General features: G+C 43.5%; 3 protein-coding genes across 3 annotated transcripts; 1 reads left to right on the top strand and 2 right to left on the bottom strand.

The window, feature by feature from the left end:
- Window positions 1-6,510: 6,510 nt before the first annotated feature.
- Window positions 6,511-7,557, top strand: CCR75_005522 (uncharacterized protein; the record flags this gene model as incomplete). The annotated part of the gene is made up of 1 exon (XM_067963603.1): window positions 6,511-7,557. One exon carries the CDS (start codon window positions 6,511-6,513, stop codon window positions 7,555-7,557), a length of 1,047 nt encoding a protein of 348 aa, XP_067815528.1.
- An 828-nt stretch (window positions 7,558-8,385) lies between these two features.
- Window positions 8,386-9,207, bottom strand: CCR75_005521 (uncharacterized protein; the record flags this gene model as incomplete). Its single annotated transcript, XM_067963602.1, has 1 exon — window positions 8,386-9,207. One exon carries the CDS (start codon window positions 9,205-9,207, stop codon window positions 8,386-8,388), a length of 822 nt encoding a protein of 273 aa, XP_067815799.1.
- Window positions 9,208-11,331: 2,124 nt separating this feature from the next.
- Window positions 11,332-12,129, bottom strand: CCR75_005520 (uncharacterized protein; the record flags this gene model as incomplete). Its single annotated transcript, XM_067963601.1, has 1 exon — window positions 11,332-12,129. One exon carries the CDS (start codon window positions 12,127-12,129, stop codon window positions 11,332-11,334), a length of 798 nt encoding a protein of 265 aa, XP_067815800.1.
- Window positions 12,130-15,378: the final 3,249 nt, after the last annotated feature.

Below are 15,378 nucleotides of genomic sequence, written 5' to 3'. Positions count from 1 at the left end.
ACGATGCACCCAAGAAGTGGTATTTCGCTTGCAGCGAATATACACTTTTTGAGATTTGCATACAACTTATGCTTTCGCATAAGTGTAAGAACCTGACGAACGTGAGTTTTATGAACTTCCACGTCCGTCTTACCGTCCATGGCCCGGCTATGGACGAATACATCGTCGAAATAACTCGGTGCGAATTCCCGCACCGGTCTCAACAGATTTGTTACACATCTGTGAAACGTTGCAGGGGCGTTACTAAGCCCCTGAGGCATTAGCCATTCCCAGAGCATTCCGCTGGAAGTGCTCCCTGCTGTGTACGGGATGTCCTGTTCACGCATAAAAAATTGATAGAAACCATCCATCAGATTTATAGACGAAAAGATCGTACTCTTAGACATACCATCTATGATTACGTTTTTTCTCGGTATCGGCGTTTGAGCCGGTACCGTTGCAGCATTCAGTTAGTTGAGTGCGTGCACTATTCGCCTCATTCCTGTGGCCTTTCGCACACAGAAGGTCGGAGAGCTATGTGGGGAGATTGACTCCCTCACACGGCCCGCTTTTACTCGATCGGCATATAATTTATCGATCGCAAGTACTTGTTCACGAGGAAGTGGTCACAGCTTCATGACACAGTATTTCGAGCCCAGTTTGAGCTCGATCTCATGTCGAGTGCCTTTATCCTTAGGCAACTCGCATGGAGCTGCGTCAGGGAATACAATCTTAAGTTCTATTAAATCCTTGTATAGAGGATTTCCCTTGAGTGACTCCCAAGAATGAGTACTTTATCTTTCAAATAGAGTCTTCACATCGAGGACACTTTCGTCCATCGATGAGCGGCTGAGAACCCGTTCGTTCTCTGCAAAAATTACCGCTGACCGAATGTCGGTTACGTAATCGTCCTCTGTGACGAATACGTAGATCTGCTTGATTTTACCATCATTCAGATCTCTCAGCAACCGCTTCGGTTCTATGGTTAGTAATTGAGTAATCTCCGAAATTAGCTTCGGAGGCGCATACAGATCAAGAGCATAAGCACCTACTCTTGATCCGTCATTCACCAAGGTATTCAATGTCTTGATTTCTTGCTGGGATTTATATACAGGAAGCCGTGGTAAAAATCTTTCGGGATGTTGATGTCTTATTACTTCAGCATTAATGAGTTTAGAAAAAAATCCCTCAAGTAAGTGGGGACTTAGTCCATCAACTTCTCTTGACTGTGATTGCGCTATCACACTCGGGTTCTCTACGGTCGACTTTCTACTCGACATAGGATCATCGTGTCGCCCATTTTGGACAACCGGTATATTCTTTTAATGTCGCCCGCTAGGCGTACATTCATGTCTCAATCCGCTTAACTTATTCGAGTGGTAAACCTTCGGCGCTGCCTGTGCATTCGCACTGCCGCCGGCAGCTGATTCCACAGTGTGATTTGTAATCACACTGTGATCTTGTGCAGTCGTACTGACGACCGTACCACGATTGTGATTTTCGCACTCATTCCTAGTATATCCACACGCTTGTGGGCGCTCCAATACGTTTATTAGATGGCCATCTGATGAACAAGTGGCAGGCATATTTACGGATTGATGCTGCCAGCTGATTCTTGGCTCATATTTTTAAGCCAAGGTAGACCTAGGATGACATCAATTTGTCATTCAAATCGAGAACGATGAATTCATCATCGTACTGTAAATCTTTAAAGTGTAGTGAAATTTCACTGCGCGTTTCATCACTGTTATCGATGCGCCTATCGCAAGACGCACCGTCATCCTCGTTCAAGGGATGTCGCGTTCAACATATTTGAGCCGACGACCTATAGCGACTGGCGATGAAAAGAGTTTATTGACGATTCACCATCCACTAGGGCTCTAGGTGGAAAAATATTTGTCACTCTAAAATTGTAGGTGATGAGGAATACCTCATCGCCAAGTGCAGAGATACATAATGATTGGGTTATGGAGCAACTTTAGTAAAGAGATTTGCAAATTCTCTTGAGATTGTTAGATGTATAGGGCGTTGCGCCGATCGTTTTTCGCGGTCCGCCTCGCTGTTGCGATTTTGCAACAACGTCGGACCCGCGACCGTAACCTTTTTGGCGTAATTACGTTCCGTAATTCTTGGTGCCGTACGTATGCCACTGCACGCACGAGCGAAGTATCCTTAACTTTTGGCAGCGATTGCATATCCGCAATCGCGTATTGTTCGAAAAGCGAGGCTTTTAGCGTTCGACATAAGATAGGTCCATAGATTTTGACCCTCTCTGTTCGTGTCGTTTTGGGGGACGATATGATGACGAACAAGCTCGAGCCTGTCTCAAGCTAAAGTCTTCCTGTTCCGCAACGGATATTGCATCTTCAAGCGTATCCAGTTCCAAGCGGAACAGGTGGGATTTCGCGGGACCATCCGGTAGACCTTGCATGAACATTGGAATCAGCATGTGTCCATGGACTGGGTTATTGGTGATACAACTTGCCAAGAGTCATATATGCTGGGCATAAGCGTGAACATCACGCTTGCCTTGCTTGCGTTTCATAAGCCCTGATCGAGCTCTAAACTCAGCCTTTGTGGTTCAAGCGTCTGGTTGAGCCGGGCATTGAAAGCCTCTAGCGACTTAAAGACATATGGTTGCCCAACTTAAGGCTTAATACCCAAGTTTTGGCACGACTTGCCAAATTTGAATGAGCAAATGCGACTTGCATTGCTCGTTGACGATGTGACGAGATTTATGGCATCGTTTGACTCGACAAACCATTTCAAGAGGGAGCCTTCTTCGACCCCCCTAGAGCCTTGCTGATTAAGCAAGGCTACTTTCTCCTTCGCCTCGTCAGTTCATGTTGTATGAATTTGGCGATGGCCTAATGAAGGGCATCTCCGACCAAACCGGACAGCATGACCAAGACGGCATCGTTCCCTACGGTCGAACTCATTAGTTCGACCGCACTCCTCTCTATGTCACTTAGGAAGGAGTAGCTATCACGCGTAACGTAAGGCGTATTTCCATTATCTTCTAATATGTCTATATCTCATGATAGATCTGTGGTCTTTGGACGGACTACAAAGTGCTACCAGGTGTAACAGGGCACTACCGACTTGTACTGCTTCAGTACAAGTCCACTTATCACTCCTTTAGTGCGAGTGGTGCCTCACGTCACTTCACGTACACTAGTACGTGCAGAGGAAGACTCTATTCAAAAACTTCTTTAAAGAGGGTTAAAAGAAAACTGTATATAATAGAATTAAGTTTTTCGGATTCTATTTATTTAATAATAAATTAATAATAAATTAATACAGAACATGTAATTAAGACATATCGCTCTCTCCCTTTTCGCGCGTCCAGCGCTGACTGGACCGCGGTGCAAGTAGATATAATGGCCTACATCTACCAATGGATAAGCCTTTAGAATATTAATACGTGAAATATATTCTTCAAATATTATCCACCATTTAGATAATATATTAATTAACAACCTATAAGTTTTAAATTCATGTAACGACACGCCCCGTTACACAAACCTATTATCCGCTTCGTCATCTCTGGCGAAATTCACTGAGCCACATTCATTGTCGTTTCCGGTAATATCAAGTGAATCAGATTCATCGTCACCCGACACGAGTGGGCAGACTGCGTCTGACTTTGTCTACTTGTCGACGCTGAATAGGGGTGTCATTTTTGACATATTCACAAAAATGTTCCTTTGGATCGGTACAATTTCAAGACGTAGATGTCCGAAACTTAAGGTCAAATTCATTTTTGATTATTTTTATCGGCGTAAACATTACCTTTTTTGTATGATTTTGTTTCAACTAGCTACATGGCGGAGTGGTCGATGGAGAGGTGAAGGGGTCAATGAAGGGGTAAACTGACAAGTACTTCGTATATGAAGAATTTGTTGTAGTTGTTGGTAAACATCCACCAGACGTTGTTATCTGAGGTGGCACTGAACGGCCACTTAGCAGAGCACAGTGGACATGTATTTGCCAGCTCGGTCGTGCATGGCCATCCCGTATAGTATAAGAAAACATGCGTTTGTGTCTGTTGTTGCACGGCGATCGGGCAGGGGCAGTCGTAAAATGGGCAGGGCAATTATCATCTTGGTATGCGCGTTCATTGTCGCACCAGACTTCACATGGGTCTTCGTGTGACGCCGTAAATCCTTCTTCTAAAGCTGGCGGGATCGGCATTTCCGCATGTCAATGGAGCACCATTCACGGTAATCAAAGCGTCGTCATCGATTAGCTCCTTAAGAAATTTGTATTTGCTGGCTGCAAACGCATTGGTGTAACTTTCAACATTTTGCATTTGGTGCTTCAGATGGTAATAAGCGCCGAAGCACGCCTTAAAATATGCCAATAAGCTTTTTTTTTAGAGAATGTCAACGCGATTTATCACGTTAAGCTGGTGCAATAAACAATTCGAGCCCGTCAAACTTGTGTTAACAGATCGAGCAGCAATTTGAGTTTATATATAAAAAAATAATAAAAAAAATCTTTCATCGTGTATGACCAGTCAATAGGCACTGAGAAAAGATGATATGCAAGCCATTTCTCGCGCACCAGGAAGTACCTGTCAAAATTGAGATCGCTACGCTACAAAAGGAGAAGTTGCATCTTAAATCTCAATGCTTGTAAAAACGCAGCGAGCATCAAGGACCTTATGTTCGTTTGTCGATGGTATTATGTACGTTTGTGCCATTACCGTGGAAGATTAACGAATTCCTTTTCTGTTTACTGATCGTAAGCGCATCTTCTCTATAAATCGAACAGTATAAAAGGTGTAGCAAAAAGGTGAAGTTTTTCGTGACCTCGATATTATGCGTGCTGAATTCGGAATATTTTTTTATAACAGTATTCGAATATCGCCATAAAAAGCCGTTCAACAGTTGTTAAGCAGTGTCGTTCTTGAGGCACCCAGCTAACATTTCAGTCTGTACTTAAGCTAGTCTTGTCGGAACGCAAAATCCAATTTTTCAGGAAGTAGGAGTTTTTGAACACGATGCGGATCGTTAATCATTACGTGTATGTGCAGCAGAGCGTGCCTTTGAATATAGGTTAAAGCTATCTTCTTAATATATGTTAACGCAGCGTCAGCTCTAGTGATTTATCCTGTAATGGAATTCTCGATGCAAGGTACGTAGAGTCCAAAAGACCTCATCCTAGGCATGCCATGGTTGACATGGCATCCAGTGATAATACATAATGAAAATGACTTACGGTATAATAAGTATCATGCAATGCAATATCTAAACCTGAATCAGACATTGCTGCACCAGTTACACCACCAATAAGTCACATAGTTTCTATTCTGATAGGATTTAATTTAAATTTGTTAAATAATATACCACGAGCCGGTATAGCCACAATATTGCCACACACCTCCCCCACAAAACGTCATATAAAATACTTTAACTATATGGGTCATTTTACTGCATCTAAAGATCAACATACATTCCTTAAGAATTGTCTTAAGGACGCCCCCTATATACATTAGGGAATCGCTATAGCCACACACCCCAATAATGAGAGAAGAGTGAAGGGTGTGACTGCTTTGGGGGACACCAGAAACCGTGCTTTCGTTTGGCGACGTTAATTGCTCTTTTTTAATAGGTGAGAAAATATGAGAAAAAGCCAAGAGCGCTTGCAGTTGATTGGCAAGTCATAAAAAAAGAGCGAAACGAAAGAGCAGCAAATCGAGCACGAGGGAGAAGTTGAGCTGAAAATAAGCGACAAGGTTCGGAGATGCGCTCTTGCGCATTCATTTCAGTTAGTCGTTGGAGGATGATTTTATTGTACTAACTTTTGCGGAAGTGCATGCTTGCCTTTCAAATAAGCGAATGTTTGTGCTAATGAATTTACCACATATATCAGTTATTACTAAAACGACAGTTTGTTAAGTTAAGCGCTTCCAAACTTTAAAAAACTGTCAAGACGGATTCGAACTTAATGCCTATCAAATCAGTGCACATTCTCTTTGTTTGCTGAGAAATATGTTACGACTTAACGCTGGATCTTGAAGGCCGTCCTTTACGAACTTCACCAGTAGTCTCTCGGACTGCATTCCACATAAAAGAATAGAGTTCATGGAAATTGTGTGCATAATTATTGTAAAAAACTTTCACTGCTAAATTGTAAGCGAACCTTCGTTCACAACACATGCGAAAGCTTACGAGGATGACCGATGGACGATCTTTACGGAGTTATCCCTAAATCGCGGTAATTCAGCACGCCTCTTTCCTTGGATGAGAGACGGCACCCTCTTACAAGCAAAGTCTCGTTGCGTTATCAGTAAAATATGTATGTATGCATCGGAGTATAGCTTCCGGTAGATATCGAGACATCAATGTTTGGCGATTTCGCTCATATTACAGGCGTGAGTCAAATATTTAAATCATCTGGTGATGGAATAAGCTCCATATGGTGGCATCTCTGTCAAATCTGAAAAAAAGAGTATAAAGTACTTTACGAAATGCAAAATTAACACGATGGCATTGTAATCATTTCCAAAATTTAATCACCCTTGCAATGGTTTCGCCGTATTTGACTGTATTTGCTGCAAAAGTGGCAATGCTTACCGCCATGACGAAAGCTCACAGCTATGTTGTCGAACCTGCACCAACGTGGCCGGAGAACTTTCCCATCACAGAATATTCCGGGAGCATCGATGGCCAAAAATACCTTCCTGTACCCACAAAGATGTCCTACGGAACATCTCCCGAGGGAAATACGGAAGCCTATTGGAAGGCTTTTAATGCCAGCACATATACGTCGCTGAAGGATCTTGCCGACAAGACCATGGTACTGCGTTCGCTGGACAGGTTTGGCACAGCTTCGCCAGAGTGTGGCTTCTCGGTCGCCAACGGTACCGAGCGCGACTTACCAGCGAAGGTGGTATGGAAAGACTTTGGGATTTCTCACCAGGGACCTTGCGAAGTATGGTGTGATGACAAATTGGCGTTTACGGACTCCAATTGTGCCGTGAATTATCCAGAAGTGCCTGCTTTGCTACCCTACGATGTCAATGTATGCATCGGGGCAAAGATGATGCAGTCGTACTGGATTGCTTTGCACGGCCTTCCGTGGCAGCTTTATGTAAATTGCGTCCCACTTACTGGACAGGTGAGCAGCACTGCAAACATCGTCACTGATGAAACCAATCCAGAGCAGATGCCCACAACACTGACGACTCCGTCGCGGAAAGGTGCTGATAACACAACAGGTGCCTTTAAAATGACAACAAGTATTACTGCGGATTCGGAAGACCCAAACTTGGAGGGTGTCGCTAACGACAGCGAAACAGACACATCGAATGCTGACGTATATACATTTGATACGATCGAGAAGTCGGCCACGCCAATACTTTCGAATAATAATAATGTTTCAGAAATCGGAAAAGATCCGACTTCTGGTACCACAGATATGCCGAAAGTGAGCGATGTGGACTTTTATGGGGCTGTAAATCCGAAGGTTACACCGGCTATCCCGTCTGTAGCCCCAGCCGCTCCAACCATAACTCAGCCTTCCACACGGCAAGAATTAAGTGGCGGCAAGTGTTCCCGCCGTCGCTATTAAGTCGTTGACATTCTGTAGACGTTGTACATAAATATATATATGTGGTAGACATTAAGTTATGTGGGTGTGTCCTGCAAACAGAAGGACATTGTTTCACGCCTTGTCAATTTATTATTCACAGTCCTTACTTGGTGAGTCGTCGCAGCTCATAACAATTGCCACTCCGAGTCATTGTGCTAACATTTGCTATGACGGTGAAATCTCTTGTTTTTGTAAGTCAAAAGCGCTTGGCAACTCAATTTGACAATTGTTTGCGTTACTTCAACATAAAATTAATTGAGGCTTGCGATAGGATTTTTATTGCCTGTCCAAATGCTACATTCACAGAGGTCATCAGCTAATTTTTTTACTGCCTGCGTTTGTAATGTAGCAAGTGTGGAATTCGAAAATTCAAAAAAAGGTTTTATCTTGAGCGAATATTTGGGGCTCCTAGAATCAAACAACACTTTTGTCGTGGCAGTAAACGGCGTCTATTTAAAAAAAAGTGAAAGCAACCGAAAGCAGATTGCGATTCGTTTAGTCAGAACGTGGAAGTGATCATCATTTCTTTTTGGACATCGAACACAACGTTGAGTGCACCAGCCAAAGTCGCGTGACACGTATAAAAACTCTCAGTACATTACGTGGAGAATAGACAAAGCTCAGATATATTTACAAGAATGTCGCCTTAATGTCCATTAACGACGAAACTAAAACTCACGATTCATTTCTTTGTTGCACAAAAAAATAAATTCAGCATTGCGTAATTAAACATTTCATATGTAGAACGGACGCCATTCCAAATTGTGACAGGGGTGATACTCACAGAAACTTCCTGAAACTTACTTCTTACTGGCGGCGGCGGCGCACCAAACACTTTTCAGATGCAGGTGTTTCTTGCACCTTAGGCGCTCCTCCTGTCGGGACCTTAACCTCCGTGGTGGGTGTCTCCTCCGTCTGCGAATCAGATGTGTCGGTGCTCTCCTCAGTTGGAGAAGGTGCAGGAGCCGTACTAGGTCCAGCCGCAGTAGTATCACTCGTTGGTGTCGCAGGCGTTTCATATGCGTCACTTGAGCCGGCTGTAGTACTTGTTGAACCAGTGAGTGGAACGCAAGCAGTATACATTTGCCATGGAGTCGTGTGCAAGGCGATCCAGTAGCTTGACAGCACTGCCGCACCCTCGCACTTGGCTTTATCGTAGGGCAAACTGGCCGGGCTTTCGGGGTAGTCGACAGCACAGTTCCAATTCTGAAACACTCGCGTATCGTCACAGTAGACCTCACACGGACCCTGATGGGAGAAACCGTCCCACTGGACCGTTTCGGGTAGGTCCTGCGGCGTCCCATCTTTCAGTGCATAGCCGCAGTCTTTCGTGGCACCTGGCTCGAGCACTTCATTCGCCCAGGCCAACTCCCGAAGGGTCTTGTATGTGCTCGCATTAAAAGCAGTCCAATATGCTTTCGTATTGGAATCTGAATCGGTAGAGTAGGACTGGCCACTCGGCACAGGCAACGCTTCAGCGGCCAAGATAGTACTCGACGGACTATTCATATTGTAAAATCCAGCAGGATAAGTCATTACAGGGTATACCACATTATTGTGAGCCTCAATCGACGCAGACAACACAATGAATGAAGTTGCCAGCGCAGAGGTTTTCGTAAAGCATACCATCCTTCCTGATGCGATTTAAAGTCTTTTGGAACGGGAAGGCGAATGTGAAAATGAAAAAGGTCGATTGGCTTCGAAAAGCTGCATCGTCAATGAAAATAGGAGTTTGGTTAGAAATAGCGATCAAGACGGTATAATGAACACTTCTATCTTGACAGCTGGTAGACGCAAGTAAAAACGAGGCTTCATACCAATTTGTTTCGTCAATCATCATATTGAATATAATGTTGGATTACCCGCACCATTTGGACCAACTATTTTAAAAGCTAAGTCTTATAGGTTTTTGGCCTTAAAGGCTTCCGAAAACCACTACTTCATTGCGATAGCGTCATGCTGTGTATGACAATGCTCTCTTTCTATTAATGTAAGCTCGACGGAAATAATGTGATTCAATAATGGCCGTATGATGTTCTCTTCTTGTGGACCATGCGACGAAAGCATCGAGGTGCTTGAAACGCAGCCGCGAGACAGTAACTTAGATAGATTTAGCAACTCAAGCTGGAATATATATAAAAATTATTGATGGCATATGCTTGACATTGTAAATATTTACAACAATTGCAGCCCTTCTCATATTTTTGCGTTACTCCAGGCTTGATCAGAATACAAAATACAGCAGATTCTAATTTTTTTTATTAAAGAAATCGCAATCTTATTTTAAGAGAGCCTGCCTCTTACAGTTGCAAAATTCATAAGCAATGTGAAATCGAAGTAACTGTAGAGACCAGGTCACTTAGGCTTGTCCTCATTTAGCAATCAAAAACAGCTGATGTGGCGTAGGAGCTGAATAAATCTTGTCGTAAAGCACCACAAAAAAGACAAATACAAATTGCAAATTAAGGTTTTAGGAATGTCTTGATGCATAAGTGCGTCAACGCTCTTGCTCGTGACTAATAACTCATATTGAATTCGCAAGCATTGAAAAGAAGATTTGTATTGACGTCGTACTTTACCAATATGTAAGCAGTATGTGGATTTTGTGCAACTTTGATTTTCAAGATCATCCTAGTGCTTATAAACATCCACTGAATGTGTGGTCGTGACGTAAATTGGTAAGACTAAGACAATCTGTTTTAGAAGCAACAGCATACACCAGTAGAAGTTCTCTGTGTAAAAGTAGGGCTTAAACGCTCAAGGAACTCTACAAAATCATCTGTTTCAAGTTGCTTGTATAAATGGGATGTGCGAAGCGCCTAATTGCAAGGGCAAAATAGGCAGTGCTACAAGTTATCATACCTTTACCGATTCACATTAACTTGTTCTGTTCTTTATTGTCGCTTGTACAAGTTTTTTACCTTTGCACGACTCAGTGGAATACATCGGAGCGCTCTTACGAGCCTTAGCCTATGTGCATCGATCAGAGCTGTTGTGTGTTTGTTCGTCAGCCTTCCACCAAACAAGAGTCCGCCTTGTAGATATAAGTTTGTCAGTTTTTTCTCGAATTTTGAAGCGCGCTTACATTACAATAATAAAATATTCCCGTATTTGAATAGATTGTGGCAGCTATAATCTAATTATTTTCGAGACAGACGGTATGATGCTATGAGCCATATTTAGGAATGGTCAAGTGGTCGCGAGATGGCTTCATCTCTTAAAAGGGACGCATTACGTTAGGTACGCTGATAATCCATTCATTGCAGTGTGCACAAAGCCGGATAAATGTCGTCGATAGCACTATATTTAACACGCCAAACGAAAACACGATCCCTGATGAAAGTCAATCTATAAAAAATAAAAAAAAATCTAGGAAGCCAAAAAAAAGTTTTTCTTGAAGTTTAGTGTTTTCTTACATTTTTTCAATTTCAGATTATTTCTCATTACACTCCTCGTATGTACATAATTAGTGAGATAATTTAGAGATTCTGATGGAGTGATTATTGATTTTGCGTTGCAGTGGAATGTCTCAAACAATTAAAGAATTTTGTGTAGCATTGATTTTTCAATTCAATTACAATAAGCAGACGTTGAGCCGCCAACAGATTGTGCATAAACAACTCATTTAGATGATACACTACACAGCAATGCATTATATCCTGCTATAAGAAATCTAGACTTCCACACATGACAACACTCTCCTGCTGACTTGCGATAGTCAACGAAACAACGTAATCACGAAAATCACTATCTTTAGTGGCGACGGCGGCGCACCAAACATTTTTCAGTGGGTATAGCTGACTCTGTCGAAAAAGTCTCCAACTCAGTATCTGTGTCCGTGCTAGAGGATTCATCCAATGTCTTAGTAACATAAGTATCTATAGTGGATGCAGTAGCGGTTGGTGTTGCTGCCGTGGTAATTGTCGGCGCATAGTCACTTGAGCTATCTGTAGAGGTTGTGCTTGCCGAACCACCCTTGAGAGGAGCGCAATTAGTGTACACCTGCCATGGCGTTGTGTGAAGGGCGATCCAGTAAGATGACAGCACTGATGCGCCTTCGCATTTTGCCTTGTCGTAGGGTAAATTGGCTGGGGTCTGGGGGTAGTCAACCGCACAGTTCCAATTTGTAAAAACAAGCGTGTCATCGCAATAAACTTCGCATGGACCCTGATGAGTTCCTGTAAAGAAATCCCATTGCACCTCATCAGGCAAATCCTGCGGCGTTCCATCGATTAGCGAAAAACCGCATTCTTTCGTGGCACTGCCTTCGAGGGTCTGACTTGCCCAGGCCAAGTCCTTGAGAGTCTTGTATGTGCTCGCATTAAATGCTGTCCAATAAGCGTTCGTGTTGGAAGCAGGGTCGGTGCCGTATGACATGCCGCTCGGAACAGGCAGTGCTTTAGCAGCGTCTATAATGCCGGACGGACTGTTTTGGTTATGAAAACCATCAGCATAGGTCGGCAACGGAATCGTTAACTTGTTATGTGCCTCGGTACCGATTGTCAGCATTGTGACGACCAAAGCGGAGGGCTTGACAACAGTGGCGAACATTGTTCGTATCGTATTGATTCCTTGTTCGAAAGGCGTGGCAACTTGAAAAATAAAAATAAAAAGACCGTGCATTGAATCATTATAAACACGCTTAAGAGCAAAGCCCGTCAACACTACTAGCGATTGAACCAGCGCTTCAGTGCGGCTGTCTTGACGAAAGGGAGAGTTGACGAAAATCAGACGTTGGTTCCAGCTTAACTGCCATCGTGGTGGCACTTTATACCATTGCTGAACATGTGGGATTTTACAATCGCTTTATTTTTGCAATTTCAGTGTTTCACTGACAGCATCGTTTGCGACTTCTAAGGCTAACGCAATGCGGCCTATCACAGTAGCATAATAAACACCTATTAATCCGGGGCTGTCAGATTTAAGCTGGAATTCGGAAACATCGATTATTTTTCACCGATCGGTTACAGCAACAATTTTTCTTCCTTGTTCACTTTCTAAAATATCATGCGTTGTGAGAAATTCACTATAAAGCACTTGGTTTGCGTAAAACCTCGGACTTGTCGCTTCCAAAAATACAGCCGCGTATGGTGTTTGTTCGCTCGCGATTAACAAATTTAAAGCTTTTTAACGTTCAAAACTTTACTAGCTTTCAGACCAATACTAAATCTATCCCTCGCGTGCCATAGATTGTCGCTACTTTCTGTCACCCTAAAGAAACGTCACAACAGATTTCGTTTCTTAAAAAAAGAAAAGCAGTTCAGTGTACGAAACTTGTCAAGGTAGGTCAAGAAGCTACTGCATAGTTTCAAACAACACCGATAGTTACACAGAAACTTGATCAAATTGTGTTTGTTTTGCATTGCTACATATTGAAGATAACGTGTTCTGAGGTAAACGAATTTAGCTCATGTGGTTAAGTCGTGGGGAAAAGGCGCTCTTCAAACTTGGGTTCAAAGTAATGCTAACCGGATTCAACAAAATACAACTCACTTCGGATTTTGTCCTCTAATCAACAAATTGTATACATTCTAAACTCGCATGGCCAAAATCGGACAGCTGCAAGACCGAGGTGGGAAGGTGTATTCGCAATAGCTCGCTCACTAACAGCGAACAAGCATGTGGCTTTAAAGGCTTGTGGCTCTATAAATTGGTCCAACGCGCTTAAGCCTTCAGTTAATACTGTCTGCACCACGCTTTCCTTTCTGTGCAATCTTTGCTATTGCTGCTTCAAAAGCGAATGTTGACAAAATAATGGTGATTCTAATTTGTGGGAAACGTTATTTTGACGCTGCAGGGCCGGCTTCAGTGGAGGCGCAGGTACCAGAGGTAGTGTTGTATCTTTCTTGTGTACTCGTTTTCGTGCTAACATTGTCAAGAACAAGAAGTTGGTGGCCCAAAATGCTTTTAATGTACCTCACTTCAAAAGAAAGCGTTGACGTTCGAAATTATAAAAAAAAAGATTTGCCTCTCTCCATGTCTAGAAAAAACATGTTTAAAATCATACACCCCAGCTCTTCTAACTCGTCTTAAGCTCGCGAGTTACTATTGGGGCACGATGAGTAGCTGTCATTGGCCGTAATTGCAGTCTACGCGACCTTTCTGTGTAAGTCAAATTCTATGTCGTCAAGGTGTATAGAAAGGAGGCATGAGGATCAACTGTAATGCTAAGACTGAAGAGCATCGATTATACATCTGAATACATTTCTCATCAACATAAGATACCAAAAGAGATGATAACGACGAAAACTCGATCTACATATGCAACGGGCTTAAGTGCCCTATACACCACAAACCCGTTAAGTACAATCAGTGTTGTACCCAAGAGTCGGAACTTCGGCTAACCTCTCCACTGGACGAGGATCTGATACGTTTGCCACGTGGAGCGGTAGGCAAACAACCTTCCAACAAGAAAGCGTTGATTCCCACCTGCATACATCAATCATGCGGCGCCGTATAGGAGTGGCGATCTTGCCCACCTACGCGCGGCTGCCTTCCTGCGTCTGTCTAATCGCAGGCGTTGGGCGATGCTGAATGACGCACTGGGGATATCGAGGGCTAAGCCTTGTGAATGACCTCGGATCTTCATGATGTCCGCGCGAAGGATCGTCAGGGTTATGAATGCCTGAATCTTCGGCTTGAAATTTTGTAGAAATGAAAGCTGAGGACCAGCATTGCGCGCAAGTAATCCATCGCTCTCTGAGTCCTTGCCGTGGTAAGGCTAAAAGGTTTTTATTTTGTCCGTCTTTCTCATGCGATCGAAGCTCGATTCATTGTCGGCGTCACCATCGGTCTCCTTAGACGGACGAGGGGGTATGTGACCTAATTTGGGTCTAGACATCATCTCGCATGCTCACCGTTATTGTCATCGGCATTACGGCAGTATAGTTTGAAATGGTCGTCATCCAAATTTAATACTCCTCGAAGATGGTTTGAATACTCTTACTCGTAGAGCACCACGCCTCGCTTCTTGCGTACAAGACGCACCATTTATTTTTCCTCACCATCTCTACCTGGGGGTGCTTAATCCAAGCTCTTGTAAGTACGTGGTCTGTTGGCCCTGCTCGCCTTTCATGTGTCTGGCTTGGGCGCAGCGGTGGTGTCCTGAGTTCTTCTGGTGGCGACATTTTACCACTTAGGTCGTCGCTCTCCACCACATCAATAGTGTCTAGGACATCTTCGGCTTAGCTCTTTTCCTGGGGATGCTTATCGAAAGATACACTTTCAAATATTATGACGGACCTATTGCTTGCACTGAGAAGCCGGAATGCCTTACCTTTTTGACGTATCCTAGAAAATAACACATGACGCCAGAATCTTCCAGCCTCTTGCGCTTCTATTTCTTCATATGAAATCCAAATCAAAGAGGAGACAGCATTCCATACTGTCAAAGTCTAGAAGCTATATACCTAAGCTCAATGGAACTTTGGGAACAGTGCCAGTCGTTAAGCAAATAATTGCAAGACGCTCCTGAGTCAATTAAAATTGACAACGGCTTATCAAAGCCCTTTACAGTCGCTTGTGCGACTAGCAAGCCAGGCTTGTACTCTCGCCCCGTGCATTTGAGCACCGAGCTAGTTGGGGCTAGGTTCTGTTTATTCTCGCCTCCTTGAGGTTTAACAGAGCCTAGATCTTCCCCAGTAGGGCGCCCCGCACCCACTGGGTATCGACGTTTTTCCCGCACCGTACCAGATCTCTGGTATAGGTCGAAGTTGGAGCTTTTTCGAGCTTTACGCGAATTCCGAAGAGGGTAGACAGGGTGTAGAGGTTTCGTGATTCCGCACATTTAATATTTACGAA

Source organism: Bremia lactucae, linkage group LG8, assembly GCF_004359215.1.
Source record: "Bremia lactucae strain SF5 linkage group LG8, whole genome shotgun sequence".
Lineage (NCBI taxonomy): Eukaryota > Oomycota > Peronosporomycetes > Peronosporales > Peronosporaceae > Bremia > Bremia lactucae.
The sequence above is the reverse complement of the archived record's forward strand: the minus strand, read 5'-3'. Positions and strand labels throughout refer to the sequence as shown.